Raw genomic sequence first — 14,544 nt, forward strand, 5'->3', positions numbered from 1 at the left:
CACTGCTGCTGCCTAGCAACCGTCTCTAGGCAACCGGGACAACAGCGTCCGGGGTCCTATTTAGCTCACGCCACAACAATTTAGCTGACCTTAACATTTAATGCTCAACATAACCTTAACATTTAATGTGTTATGTTACTGTTGAGATCTGTGTGACAGCCTGTGTCTATCAGACATTTATAGGAATGGGAAACAAATTGCGCCCGGTGTCGGTTCAATACGGCACACATCAGTTAAGAGTCAAATACGAGACGGTTCCGTAGTTTATGGGGCGGGTGGCAACAACACAACAGCCACCTGTCATTTTAGGCCAGCTTAAGTTAATATAAGTATTTACATGTTGATACATTACTCTCCTGTCTCACAATACTTACCTTCTGTCTTTCAACCACTTTGAAAAGCTTTTCTTCGTCTCTCAACATCTTCATCCCTCCCCCTCTTCTGTTTTCTGTTTTGTCCCCCGGAGGTTTTTTCTGCCGCCCGTCTTTAGCTCCCTGTTGTCGAGTTCATTACTACAATTCAAATTTCAAAGAAAAAAAACACACCTCAGTGCGTTCTCCAAGGGCCGCTTAGTGTGTGTGTGTGTGTGGGCGATGGAGGGGCGCCTAATCAGTGCCGTTCCTCTATTACTAATCATTTCATTCATGCACAAGCAGCTGTTGAATACAGAAAATGCCGACTAGAAAAAGTTCCCCCCATCTTTTTTGCGCGCCTCTAGTGCAGCGCCCGATGCGCTGCATACGCTGCATACCCACCTTTTGATTTTAGTGATTTTCAGTGATTTTAGTTTTTGCAGCTTCGTCCGGTTTGGTTTGTATTTTCACAGTTAGCTCTGCGGTTAGCAGCATGTGAGGCTGTTGGCAGCTTATAATGCAAGCTTGTGTTCCTCCGACTAGGAAACAAAACCCACTCAGATCGGCTCTTCTGAGGAAAGTGACCCTGGTTTACAGGTAAAAAATATAAAAATATTCACTCTGTGACGACAAGGACATTTTAAGTTGCTGACTCGTTTTGGAAATGAACAAAACTGAAGCAGATTGTAGGTTCAGGAAGTGAAAATGTCAGGTATGACCTGGTTCTGTGCTTTTCAGCAGAGAACAGCGGCAGGGTCACCTGCAGAGCCGCAGGTGAGGCGCGTTCAGGAGGAACATTAAAGAAATATTTGCTCTATTTAAGATGCGTCGTGTCTGATCCCTGTAACTCAGCAGGACGCAGGGACTCAAACGGCAGGCGGGTCAGGGACAGCCGAGGCGCCGGCCGCTCAGGTGAGACGCAGCTGCTGGAAATGCAGAGGAAAAACCAGAACCGGCCGTTTAAAATATGCATGCTGATTATCACATATGGATCAGATTCAGGACATTTTATAGATTCTAATTAATAAACTAAACCAGCAACAAAAGGTGAGTCATTTTTAAAATTCATCAGATCCTGTTAGGTCTGCATTTACTGAAAATATAAAGGATTCTTTTGTTCTGTTTTTTTATTTCTTTAGTAACATTTTGGTTGTTTCTCAATATAATGTCGATGTTTTTGAGCTCTTGATAAAATGAGGCAATAAAAGGCGACTTAATTATTGTTCACAAAAAGCTACTCATTTTTAACTGTTTCCAACTTCCAAGCATCAGGCTAATATACAAACTCTTAAAATAAATTAAAAAATTATTAAATAGTTGATATTTTTTAGAAACTCCACTTGAAACATTTTATAGATTAGACAAAGACAGGTGATTTAAGATTTTTAAATTCTCTTATATTTTTAATCTGACAAAATATCTTCATCAGGAATTTATCCTCATTAATTAAATATAAATGTATTTAATTCATATTTATGTTTTGACCTTATTCCTAACAAAAACGACCTGCACCAGTCCCCACCCCCCATGTTTTACCCCCACCATCTGACCTCTGACTGCCCAGCATGGTGGTGGCAGCATCATACTGTGGTGTTGCTGCTTTATTGCAGAAAGTGGGTGGAATAATGGAGGACTATGGAGGCATTACTGGTTCTGTTTGGGTCGATCTGACCCGGTGCCATCAGAAGAACCTCTGACCCCGGCTGTGTGAAAGGTCAAGCTGTTTTAAAGGAAGCAGTTTCCTGTTTCCGTCCCAGAACCGCTCTGGTGACTTTAAGGTCCAAATGGTCCCCCGCAGGATCAGAGCAGCCCAGCCCCACTTCCTGTCCCCTTCCCCTCCACTTCCTGTCCCCTTCCCATCCACTTCCTGTCTCCTTCCCCTCCACTTCCTGTCCCCTTCCCCTCCACTTCCTGTCCCCTTCCCCTCCGCTTCCTGTCTCCTTCCCCTCCGCTTCCTGTCTCCTTCCCCTCCACTTCCTGTCTCCTTCTAATCCACTTCCTGTCCCATTTCCCGCCTACCTCCCTCATTGCTGTTCTGCTTCTCTCTGCTGTCGGCATGAGGTCAACCTTCAGCTGGACCCAGTCAGAGCCGTTCCGGGTTCTGTCTGGTCCGTGTCATGGCTGCTCTTTGGAGGGAGTTTGTCTCATCTGCTGGTGTCGATGGTTTCCATCCATGTGAGAAAAGCTTCTCTGTTTCATGGCGTTGTTCAGTTGGTGGACGCCGGGTCGCGTCGTCTTTTGGTGTTTTGGTTCTTTGGGTTTTCAGGCGGTCTCTACGCCTGCGGGATGGTTGGGCCCGTCCGTCTGGATCCTGCCGGTCTGAATCTCTGTCCCTCTCTGAAAGTTTCCCGAGGAGTCCGAGTGCGATCTGTTGTCCGTCACCATCGACGACCCATCCCATCCTCATCATCACCTTCACCTCCATCCTCCATCCTCTGCGGAGGGCCAGCAGTCGGTGTTCAGTGCCCCCGCCACGCCCGCCGTCTTCTCACCCGTCGTTCCCTTCCAGCACTACGACTCCAGGCGCGACGACCTGTCCTCTTCGTCCTCCGAGGACTCGGAGAAGGAGGATGAGTTTGAGAGACCGTCGAGCTACCGCCGGCCGCTGTGAGTGAAGCCGTGGTTTGGTTCTCTGAGTTGTGTCCGTTTGCTCTGTTCCTGTTCCAACCTGATGGAGCTCGATCTCTAATATCAGTTCTTGTTGCACAAAGTCGGGACTGGAGCAAACCGTGGCTACAACTCAGAGCGATTTTTAGTTTCAGGGTCTAAATGGAGCCGCCCAACTCTATTTAGATTATCAAGCTCTCAGGATGACTAGTTAACTGGCTATCTATCTATCCAGAGGTAGCTAGCTATCCATACAGCGTAATGGATAGATGGAAAGCTATTTAGCTAATTGTGTATCTATCTAGCCAGCTAGCTAAATAGATAACTGGAAACTAGATAGCGGAATCGCCAGATAGATGGTTGGATATCTATTTTGCGATTTTGCTATCTAGCCATCTCAGTCGCTAGCTAGCTATGTAGCTTGATGGATAGATTGAAAGTGAGCTAGATATCAACCTTGCTGACATCTATTGAGCTAGATGGCTAGTTGTAGTAATTTCTATCTAATTGTGGTTTTTCTCCCAGCAACAGAGCTGGATGAAGTTCGTTTAGAAAACTTTTTGCTCATCATAAAGTTCAGATATTACTCTCATGCAGTAGAAATGAACATTTCATGTTACGATTACAAAGGAAAGAGCAGAGGCTCCTTTTTGTGGTGAGTTTTGGGGTAAATGTGAGCCTGTTTCCCAGCCATCCGTCCCATAAGAAGCCGTCGGGCTTCTCGGCCGTCAGCCAGCTGTTCAGCGAACGCTGGCCCGGCACGCCGGCCAGCCGCAGCTTCAGCAGCCCAGCGCCGGAGAAGAACATTGACTTCGAGCTGGACGTGCGCGTGGAGATCGACAGCGGAAAGTGCGTCCTTCACCCTACCACTCAGCAGTCGGAACATGAGGACGTCGCCCTGCGCAGGTGAAACCCTCTCTCACTGGTTGGGTTCGTAAATGTTCGCCGATGGAGAACTTCTTCTTCTTCTGTGTAGGAGCTGCGACCGCATCCTGAGGAGTCTGGACCAGGATTCTCCTCCCAAGAAGAAGAAGCTGCAGCCGGCCTACAGCTCCTCCACTCACCTCCTGGCCGGGAAGAAAGGCCCTGCCACCCTGCAGACCAAGTCCAACGACCTGGAGACGACGGTGTTCTACATCCCCGGCGTAGACGTGAAGGTCAGCTGCTCTCTGAACGTCCTTGTCTCTCCAGGTTTGAGATTATAATCTGAAATTTTTCCGCTTCTCCTGAAGCTGCACTACAACTCCAAGACGCTGAAGACGGATTCTCCCAACACCTCGCGGGGATCCTCTCTGCCCCGCACGCTCTCCAAAGAGTCCAAGCTGTATGGTATGAAAGAAAGTGGCCCAAACCCCCCCAATGCTGTCCACTGCAAGACTAACTCGCTCCTACCTCCCCCGCCCCCATCTGTTGCTGCAGGTACTGTGCATTTCTCTGTTTATAGCTGCATGCTGTTGCCCCTCTCTCCATCTGTTGCGCTAATGTGAACTCTGGATATCTGTGTTTCTAGCTATCAAGCTTTCTATTGCTGGAGACGGCTAGCTAGCTAGCTAGCTACCTGTCCAGATATCTTACTGGACAGGTAGCTCTCTATCTGACTATTGAGCCTATTGAGGTTTCTTGCTATCAAGCTATTTATCAAGCTGTCTATGGCTATGTGTAACTATTTACATAGCTAGCTGGCTATCTAGAGCTAGGTGGCTATCTAGAGCTAGCTGGCTATCTAGAGCTAGATACCCATTCATCTAGCTAGATAGTTAGCTATCTAGCTATTGAGTTATCGATATATGGATATATATCTTTCTAAATATTGCTATCTAGTTATCTAGCTATATAGATAGCTATCTACATAGCTAGATAGCTATCAGTATAGCTACGTAGCTATCACTGTAGCTATATAGCCATCTACATGGATGCATTTGTTTGTAGCTGCATGCTGTAGCTCCCTCTCCTCCATCTGATGAACTAATGTCGACTCTTCAGTATTTATCTTTCTATCTGTATAGCTATTTATGTAGCAAATAGTGAGATAGCTATGTAGCGTTAGCTAGCTATCCAGACAAATTGCTATCTGTCTAGAAGCCTTTCAGTGTTTCTAGCTGCATGGGCCTCTGATCTGATGTGAACGTATAGTTGAAGCAACCCGCTTCATGCAGACTGCTTCTAGCCGTTTCAGCTCTGGCTCTGTTCCTGCAGCCAAAGGGAAGGGCATTGGTGGGGTGAAGACAGCCAAGCTGTACGCCTGGGTGGCGCTTCAGACTCTGCCGGAGGAAATGGTCATCAGTCCGTGTCTGCTGGACTTCCTGGAAAAAGCTCTGGAGACCATTCCCATCACGCCGGTGGACCGGAGCTACGCAGGTCGGTTCTGTGCCACTGATGGCTCCTTGCACCGACTCGGCGCTCCTCGTTTCACGGTCGATGTTTGTCTCGGTAGCCACGGCAACCCAGGAGGAGGACATGGGTCAGTTCGACCCGGTGGACCCGCTGGAGGAGTCCTCCGCCTCGCTGGTCTCCTCCTCCACCTCGGCCTACTCCTCGTTCCCGGTGGATGTGGTCGTCTACGTCAGAGTCCAGGTTTGACCCAAACCGTGACCTCTGCAGCTGCAGCTAGCCTCCCTGATGCCATTTGGTTCTGACGGACCCGTCTGCTTCCAGCCCTCTCAGATCCGCTTCAGCTGCCTGCCCATGTCCAGGGTGGAGTGCATGCTGAAGCTGCCGTCGCTGGACCTGGTGTTCTCCTCCAACCGCGGAGAACTGGAGACGCCGACAGGAACCAACCCCACGGACGGGCCGCACGCGCCGTCCTCCACCCCGCCGGGGCAACACGACCCCAAGGCGCCCCCCAGCAGAGGTAGGGGGGCGGTTCTGCTGGGACCCGCTGGGTTCTTGACAACAATTGGCACACTACTGGAAATGCGCTAATAGCAAAGCAAATTCTTCACTTGCCGTTTTTGATAACTTTAACTTTTGTTTTTAGTTTTTAATGAATAAAATATAAAACGTTAATTAACATGACTTTTTACAAATTTTCCATAAAATAGGGCTAGCGCCGCTAGCTTGCTAGTTAGCCGTATGACATTGTCTGGTTCTGGTTAGCTAACAGACGGTGCGTTTGTTACAGCATCTCCCCAGCTGGGCAGCCCGTTGGGTCGGAGCCGCCACAGCAGCAGCCAGTCGGACCTGACCGCGCCGCCCAGCAACTCGTCTGGCCTGAGCTTCACCGCCTGCATGTCGGACTTCTCCCTCTACGTGTTCCACCCGTACGGCGCCGGGAAGCAGAAATCGGCCGTCACGGGCCTGCCTCCGGGCCCGGGCCCGCTAGGTGAGCGGCCAAACACCGAACCTTTAAGGTTGCCGAGAGGCAGACTGAACTCTGACGCCGGTCTCCCGCAGACGACGAGCCGTCATCGGTGACGGGCCGGAAGGACTCGCTGTGCATCAACCTGGAGTTCGTGAAGGTCAGTCTGTCGCGCATGAGGCGCACCGGAGCGCCGACCTTCATCGAGAGCTTCGTCTCCAAGGGAGGCAAGATGGACACCACCCTGATCAACATCTCAGGTAGGAGCCGAGCTGCTGGGGAACGAAGGACACCCTATGCCCAGTTCTGGTCCGCTCATGGTTCCTCAGGTTATTTGACCCGCTGCAGCATCTCAGTCTGGTTCGAGGTCTGGGCTTTGAGTAGGCCGTCCTGTTGTAGATCAGCTGCTGAGTTTTGGGTCTCGGTTCTGTTGATGACCCGGTGTGACCCAGCTTCAGCTGTTGGATAGATGGTCTCGCGTTAAAGGTGTCCAGCTCCTGCAGCTGAGGAGCTGTCCCACAACATGACCCCTCCTTTCACCGTGCTCCAGGGGTGTACTTACTTTGCTAATGGGGCTGAATTAAAGGTCAGGTGGGTCAGGCTGCAGCGTCTCCTAGCAACCGGCTGGAGGACAGGGCGGGCTCGGCCAGCAGGGGGCGCAGCGGCAGGTTTCTGAATCAGAGGTTTCTGCAGCGATTAGAGCGGTGTGGCTGTGGTTTAAGAGGAAGTGACATCAGTTAAACAGGAAGTTGTCGTTGCAGCCGTGTGCGACATCGGGTCGGCTTCCTTCAAGTACGACATGCGGCGCCTGAGCGAGATCCTGGCGTTCCCCCGGGCCTGGTACCGCCGCAGCATCGCCAGGCGCCTCTTCCTGGGAGACCAGACCATCAACCTGCCGCGTAAGCACTTCCTGTCCCTGAGCTCCTCACGCTCCGTGGCGGCCGTCTCATCAGCCGTTTCCCTCCGCAGCCTCGGGTCCTGCCACCCCGGACTCAGCGGAGAGCATCGCCCAGCACCTGTCGCCCGAGTCCAGTCGGAAGGCGTACTGGAGGACGTGGGACGGCGGCTCGGCGGCGTCGTACGCTCCGCAGTCACCCAACGTCTTCTCGGAGCATGCCAACATGTCGCCCGGCAGCCTGGGGCACCTCAAGTCCCCGGCGCCTGGCCGCACCCGCAGCGTGTCCGACTCGTCTGCCCCTAGGACCGGTAACTGCCCCCCCGGTTCAAACCGCCCCGGCGCCGGCTTCCTCCTGACCTTTAACCTTTCTTCCTCAGAGCCATTGGCCAAAACGTCGACGCCCGCCTTCGGGAAGAACGGGAAGTTGGCCGGCCAGCAGGGGTCGCCGTGGGAGACGCTGGTGGTGTTCGCCATCAACCTGAAACAGCTGACCGTCCAGATGAACATGAGCAACGTCATGGGCAACAACACGTAGGTGGTCGCCTAGCAACCAGGAGCCATTTTTACCCTGAGGCCGGCCAAGGTTCTGCTGGGTCCAGAAATCACTAAATTAGTTGATCAGAAAACATAAAAAATGGTGAACTTCTGGCAGCTCCTGATTGGCCAGTCTACAGGCTAGCAGCTTAGCATTAGTCTCTACTAATTTTTTAAAATGTTTGTTAGCTTTGAACCAAACTAAAATGTTTTAGCCTTTTCAAAATGTCTGCCAGAAAAAGAAAACACAATATCAAGAAAATATCAGATTTTTATGGTTCAAAAGATGATGGCTGTGATCTGACAGCAAACATTTTAATCTAATTGGAGATTTCAAAAATAAATTTTCCACCACAACCTTGGTGGCCATCTTGAAAACTCCTGAACTGCTGGCTCTGTGTGGACCTGAGTTTGTCTGTGGATGATGGCGTTGTTCCTGCGGTTGCAGCTGGACCACCAGCGGTCTGAAGAGCCAGGGCCGCCTGTCGGTGGGCAGCAACCGCGACCGCGAGATCAGCATGTCAGTGGGCCTGGGCCGCTCCAAGCTCGACTCCAAGGGCGGCGTGGTGGGCGGCAACATCGACGTCAACACCCTGGAGATGGTCGGTGAGTAAACGCCGGCCGCAGCTCCTTCAGACTAGCCAGCAGCAATTAGCAAACAGCTGCTGAGCTCATCAGAGGAGCTGCTGCTCAGTGTAATGCTGGCAAAAATGTTTTAAAGGGTTAATACTGTAGAAGAGCCATGTTGGGATGACTTCCTTGAGGCGGAGCTTCAGAAAGAGCAGGAGTTTTTAGAGACAGGTTGAAGATGTTAAATCAGGAAGTAAAATTTGTCATATTTGATATATTCAGCAGTTTTATAGCAATTGAAGGTAACATAGTTACTGGATTGTTCTACAAAATGATTCTGTTTGCCAGGAATGTATTAAATACTGCCCCTTTAAATTCATGTATTTAAAATTAAGGCCCTAAAATGTCTAAAATTTGTTAGTTGACCTTATATATATTAACCACAGGTCTTACATGTTGTGCTTGAAAGCAGTGGTTCCCAACCTTTTTAGTCGCGCAGACTGGTCAGCCCTTCGCAATTTTGCTGCGGACTGGGGGGGCGGGGCATGGGGGGGGGTGGGGGGGCGTGCGAGCGCCACGTAAATATCGAGTCCGATGCTGTTGTTTGGGAGGGGAGGGGGGCGCGCAGTACTCCGATGTTGTTTTGTTACTCATTCTGCTGCAAGTTGGCTCAATTTTGACACGCAAGACGTAACCGGTAAAATCCGGTTTAGGATTTTCAAAATAAAAGATCCGGAAGTAGTTCATTATTTCTTGCGCGGCCCGGTACCAATTGGTCCGCGGACCCGTACTGTGGTCCCCAACCACTGCTTTAAAGAACTACTGTATCTCATTGTATGAAGTTTATTTTTTTGTCCAAGACATTTACTGCTAACTAGAGGCTAACACACCCTAACTAGCTAGCTAGCTTCCTGGACGACGTTCGTCTTTGCCCCTGGCTCACTTCTGTTGCTCGTGTTGCTGTTGCTTGGCACTACTGTATAAGACATGAGGTTTTCTTTAGTGCGTTTCTGTCGTGATGCTGGTCTTAAATTTCATCAATAATGTCTTAAAGGGTTTTCTTTTTGCGTTGGTGGCTCTGCTGATCCATCCAGAGTTAATCCAGCGAGTCGGGTCTGCTCTCAGCGATGGTTTGTGTCGCTCTGTGGTTTCTGCAGCCCACATCTCGGAGCATCCCAACCAGCAGCCCGGCCACAAGATCCAGATCACCATGGGCTCCACGGAGGCGCGGGTCGACTACATGGGCTCCAGCATCCTGATGGGCGTGTTCAGCAACGCCGACCTGCAGCTGCAGGACGAGTGGAAGGTCAACCTGTGTGCAGTGGACAGCAGCCTCTCCGAGAAAAGGTACAGCTGCTGCTGGGGTTCAGGGGTCACCACCAGGTGGCAGCAGACACACTGGTGTAATCCTGCATTGCAAAGAACATTTAGAAACTTTTCTGCCTCCATAGAGGAGAAAAGTACTGAAAATAAAAACAGCAGCAGTTTAGAAAAGAGAATTGGAAAAAATGAGAATAAAGTCATGATGTCATGAGAGCAGAATAAAGACTCAATATTTCCCTGTTTGTAAACCAACTGTAACCTCACAAGAAGATCCTCATCATAACAGTTTGGTTCTGAGTTATGAATTTATTCTCTTTTTAAAACAAACAAAACCATTTAATCTGGCTCCAATACTGACATAGTAACAGTAGTTCACAGAAAAGAAACAAACCAAGCCTTTTTACGGTTATGCAAAATGTTTTAATCTCTTCTGATTAGCTGATATTATTGTTTGAAATTTTGTGCAAAATGTTAAAAAGTCAAAAGTGAAGAAGTTGAAATAAATATTTTTACTGTTTAGTGTAAAAATAAACATCCGAGTGAATCATCTTCACTTTTTCTTCAGACTGTGGATTAAATGTAACAAACCGAGTTAATAAACTGAACCTCTAAACAGTTTAAAGTCTTAAAATAATAAAAAAATAAAAGCTATTGCAGCTCATTTTAACAGCTGGAGGTTAGTCCAGATAAATTTCTGAAGAGTGCGTAGTGACTCCTCTGTCTCCGTCCTCCAGTCAGATCTTTGTGCACGGCGACCTGCAGTGGGACATCTTCCAGGTCATCATCTCTCGCTCCACAACGCCCGACCTCATCAAGATCGGCATGAAGCTCCAGGAGTTTTTCACCCAGCAGTTCGACACCAGCAAGCGGGCGCTGTCCACCTGGGGCCCCGGGCCCTACCTGCCCCCCAAAATGCCCGTCATCAGTGCCGAGAAAGGAGCTGCGGAGCTCTGTAAGGACCACCGGGGGGCGCACCGCTCACTGCGTGGGAGCTGAGGGCTGGTGCTTCAGATTAACAGCCAGCATAGGCCTGTCACGATAGCAAATTTTGCTGAGCGATTAATTGTCTCAAAAATTATTGCGATAAACGATAATATTGTTTGAAGACCTTTTTACACTGATTTAATGGAAATGACGTAATAATGCATGTGATTTCCTGTCAAAGATAGATACACTTTATTTTCAAAATAATATTTAACACTGGAACTGATAAACAAAATAAATAAAACAACCAAAAACAAAATGGATTCTCAGTCTCCATTAACAAAAAATGTACTTGAATAAAGACTAAACAACATAAAACCAAAGTGGAAATAAATACTGCATTCAACCAAAAGAGTGCAGATTATGAAGTCTGTATATTATGTTGCCCTTCAGTAATAATTAGATTTAAATAGAGAAGATGGGCACATCGACTACCTGATGCAATAATTCACACTACATGATTTTTGCTCCTATTTTTCCCCTTATGACAATCTTAAAACGTTGGTCTTTCTAAGATTGTGTGGTGTGTTACGGTAGATCGTCGTTGCCGCTCTGATCTAAATCAGGGTTTTTCCCCGACTGGGATCTTAACGCAACCTGTTGAATGTGACAGGTAGCCAATCAGAAAGCGCGGATTCTCCTCTGTGTTTTCTGAGGGGAAATTATGTCGGGGAATCCCAAACAGCTGACACTGTGCAACCTGAAGTCCAGCTGAGTGGAAACAACATTAATGTTTATTCAACATGCAAAGAATATAGAAATGACAAGAGGAGGAGTTGGAGCCAAATTGCTACCGCAGTTGATAAACCTGGTAACTTTTCAGCTGTTCTTCATTAACGTGACGTAAACAGGTTCTAATGATTTTCATTCGGTCAGGACTTTACACTGACACTAGCCACATGCATTGCAGGTAGATTGTAGTAAAGCATTGATGAATGCCTGGTTTTAAAATTAGTTCACTGAACTTGTAGCCATTATTTTGTGCCCATTGTTGGACACCACATGGCAGGACCGAACCCGATCGAACCTTTATACCTAGGATTTCTGTCGGCTAATGTGTGGTCTGTCAGGTTTTGAAAATGGGCCGACAATCGGCCGACAGCTCTAAGATCGTGTAGTGTGCGCTGGGCTTCACACTAAGGAAATGAGGTCAGAGGTCAGTGGAGAGCACCGGAGTTGAGCCTTTTTTCATTCAGTGTCATTAACAGAAAGAGAAAAAGGTCAGAAGAGACGATAAAGCTGATAATTAAAATGACGTCGATAGTTTTAATTTATTGTACGATTAATCGATTTATCGTTTATCATGACAGGCCTAAGCCAGCAGCAGCAGATTAGCGCAGATTGTCAGATTAGGGTAATCTCCTGTCTCCCAGCAGACGTGGACGCCGCCCATCACCGCCACTGGCCCGGCGTGCTGAAGGTCGTCGCCGGCTGCCACATTTCGCTCTTCCAGACGCCGCTCCCCGAAGACGCCGTGCAGCTCGGCGGCTCCATGAGTCTCCATGGCAACCACACAACGCTGGCCTGCTTCCACGGGCCCAACTTCCGGTCCAAGTCCTGGGCGCTGTTCCACCTGGAGGAGCCCAACATCGCCTTCTGGACCGAGGCGCAGAAGATCTGGGAGGACGGTGAGGGAGGGGCTTCTGCCGCCCGATCGGCCGCTAACCACTTCCTGCCTGACTTGACTCGCTTCCTGTCTGGCTGCAGGCTCCAGAGATGACTCCACCTACATCGTGCAGACGCTGGACTTCCATCTTGGACACAACACCATGGTAACGAAGCCATGTGGCGCCCTGGAGAGTCCCATGGCGACCATCACCAAGATCACGCGCGGTCGCCACGAGAACCCGCCACACGGCGTCGCCACGGTGAAGGAGTGGTTCAACTACGTCACCGCCATGCGGAACAAAGGTACCGCCCACAGAACCGAGCGGGTTCAAGGTGAGGCGCCAGGGCCGTTTGTGGCCCCTGGACTGGTTTATTTACGGCCCGACGACGACTCTAGAAGAAAGAGAAAAATCAGGACAAAACTTTGATTTTCATCGTAAAACTGTTAGAAACACAAAATCGTCATCTTTCTCCAAGCTTCCTAGTTTCGCTCTGTTGTCATGGTAACCAGGGACTCGTTGACTTTGGCAATCCCAGATCTGCTCGATTAAGACGTTTAGATTCAGATCAAAACAGATGAAATATTATTCCAGTTTTCTTCATTTAACAATAAAAATGATCAAAAATCATCTGACGTCCCAACAGGAACATCTGATTACTTTATTAAAAATAATTCATGCTTCGTTTATTGATGATATCCTCACAACTTTTTGGTGATTTCAGTTTTTAAAAATATTTCTTGGTTTTCAGTCATTTTTAACTTTTCCACATGAAACAAGAAAAATAAAACGGACAAAACCAGAAGAGAAACATTTCAATTCTGCCACAGACAAGAACACAAAGTTTAGATGGAAACAAAAGTTTATTAGTTTATTGAAGCTTATTAAATTTTAAACTATATTAAAGCTTTAATAAAGATTATTGAGGTTTATTGAAGCTTATTAAAACTTATTAAAGTTAATTGAAGCTTATTAAATTTTAAACTATATTAAAGTTTTAATAAAGATTATTGAAACTTTGCTGAATATTTTCCTAAAACACAATAAAATCTTACTGTGTTTGTTCAGCAAAGGTTCCATTTCTGTTTAATAATCCATGTGAGAAATGTTTGATCAGCTGGATGAAAATAATCTGAGGGCTTTGTTCTGCAGAGCGTGTCTGTGACCTTTGACCCCTGTGCTGCAGAGCTGAACCTGCTGCGTAACGTGGACTCCAGCGGCGAGCAGAGCGGCGAGGCGGCGCGGAGCTCCAGCCTCCTCAGCAGCTTCCGGGGTTCGCACGCCTACGACCACGAGACCGAGACCATCTTCGCCCTACCCAGAATGCAACTGGACTTCAAGTCCATCCACGTGCAGGACGCCGACGAGCCGGCGCTGAGCGGTGGGCTGCCGGCGTTCTGACTCGGTTCCGCTCCGGGTTCCGCTCCGGTTCTGACCCGGTTCTGGTCTCTGTTGCAGACGCCAGCGGTAAGCCGAAGGTGGAGTGCAGCATGGTGACGGAGTTCACCGACCACATCTGCGTTACCATGGACGCGGAGCTCATCATGTTCCTGCACGACCTGGTGTCCGCCTACCTGAAGGAGAAGGAGAAAGGTGAGCTCACCTGGTTACCGTGGCGACCAGCTTCAGGCTGAAACCAGGAGCTCCGATGGCTGATGAAGAATGTTTCCTCCTCTTCCTCAGCGCTCTTCGCCCCGCGGCTGCCGGTCGCCCGGCAGGGCCAGAAGAGCCCCACGGCGCCGCAGGACGACGGCGGCGCGCAGAGCGAACGCGACGACGCCGTCAACTACACCGCCGTGGACTGGAGGGAGTTCATGTGCAACACCTGGCACCTGGAGCCCACCCTCAGGTGAGGCCCCGCCCCCACCGCCACCACAATCCAGAATCATCCAGAACCGAAGTCCGGCTCACGACTCGGCAGAGGAGAAAATAACAGCAAAACCTGAAATTACAGCCTGATTCAAAAACTGAAGCTGATATTATTATTATTATTATTATACATGAATAATAATAATAATAATAATAATTTAAGAAATTTAGTAAAAAAAACAAGCAAACAATAAAAATAAATTAGTCATGTAAAAATTATTATAAAATGAATGAAATAAACATTTTAGTAATATTAAACTAATAACATTACAAAATTATTTAAATAGTGAAAATAAATGCATTAAGTTAAAAAAAAGAAGTAATAAAATAAACCTGAATCACCCTCTAAAGTCAAAATCTGTTTTTTTACAGTTTCTATTAATAATAAAATGCATTTCAGGTCATTTTTTGTTTTTATGTAAAGTTTTATTTTGTCTGTTTCGTTTCGGTTTGCATCACAATTTGTCAATTTTTTTATTTCTGTTATTGATAATCTGGTTT

At 48.2% G+C, this 14,544-nt stretch overlaps 1 protein-coding gene across 20 annotated transcripts in view; it reads left to right on the forward strand.

The window, feature by feature from the left end:
• kiaa1109 (KIAA1109 ortholog) overlaps positions 1 to 14,544 on the forward strand; it is a 65,008-nt gene that overhangs the window by 49,472 nt on the left and 992 nt on the right. For 8 of the 20 annotated variants that reach the window (XM_028000912.1, XM_028000920.1, XM_028000927.1 and 5 more), the window contains 23 exons: positions 897 to 950; positions 1,092 to 1,127; positions 1,206 to 1,265; positions 2,698 to 2,960; positions 3,651 to 3,866; positions 3,937 to 4,117; positions 4,193 to 4,379; positions 5,157 to 5,318; positions 5,395 to 5,534; positions 5,616 to 5,811; positions 6,082 to 6,282; positions 6,354 to 6,518; positions 7,020 to 7,157; positions 7,228 to 7,464; positions 7,534 to 7,687; positions 8,139 to 8,296; positions 9,418 to 9,607; positions 10,318 to 10,535; positions 11,941 to 12,195; positions 12,275 to 12,478; positions 13,361 to 13,555; positions 13,633 to 13,767; positions 13,858 to 14,023. In XM_028000912.1, coding sequence (XP_027856713.1) covers positions 897 to 950; positions 1,092 to 1,127; positions 1,206 to 1,265; positions 2,698 to 2,960; positions 3,651 to 3,866; positions 3,937 to 4,117; positions 4,193 to 4,379; positions 5,157 to 5,318; positions 5,395 to 5,534; positions 5,616 to 5,811; positions 6,082 to 6,282; positions 6,354 to 6,518; positions 7,020 to 7,157; positions 7,228 to 7,464; positions 7,534 to 7,687; positions 8,139 to 8,296; positions 9,418 to 9,607; positions 10,318 to 10,535; positions 11,941 to 12,195; positions 12,275 to 12,478; positions 13,361 to 13,555; positions 13,633 to 13,767; positions 13,858 to 14,023 — 3,911 coding nt within the window. The remainder of the gene's footprint in view (positions 1 to 896; positions 951 to 1,091; positions 1,128 to 1,205; positions 1,266 to 2,697; positions 2,961 to 3,650; positions 3,867 to 3,936; positions 4,118 to 4,192; positions 4,380 to 5,156; positions 5,319 to 5,394; positions 5,535 to 5,615; positions 5,812 to 6,081; positions 6,283 to 6,353; positions 6,519 to 7,019; positions 7,158 to 7,227; positions 7,465 to 7,533; positions 7,688 to 8,138; positions 8,297 to 9,417; positions 9,608 to 10,317; positions 10,536 to 11,940; positions 12,196 to 12,274; positions 12,479 to 13,360; positions 13,556 to 13,632; positions 13,768 to 13,857; positions 14,024 to 14,544) is intronic. The other 12 variants (XM_028000925.1, XM_028000928.1, XM_028000931.1 and 9 more) reach the window with 8 other exon arrangements.

Source organism: Xiphophorus couchianus, chromosome 19 (assembly GCF_001444195.1).
Source record: "Xiphophorus couchianus chromosome 19, X_couchianus-1.0, whole genome shotgun sequence".
NCBI lineage: Eukaryota > Metazoa > Chordata > Actinopteri > Cyprinodontiformes > Poeciliidae > Xiphophorus > Xiphophorus couchianus.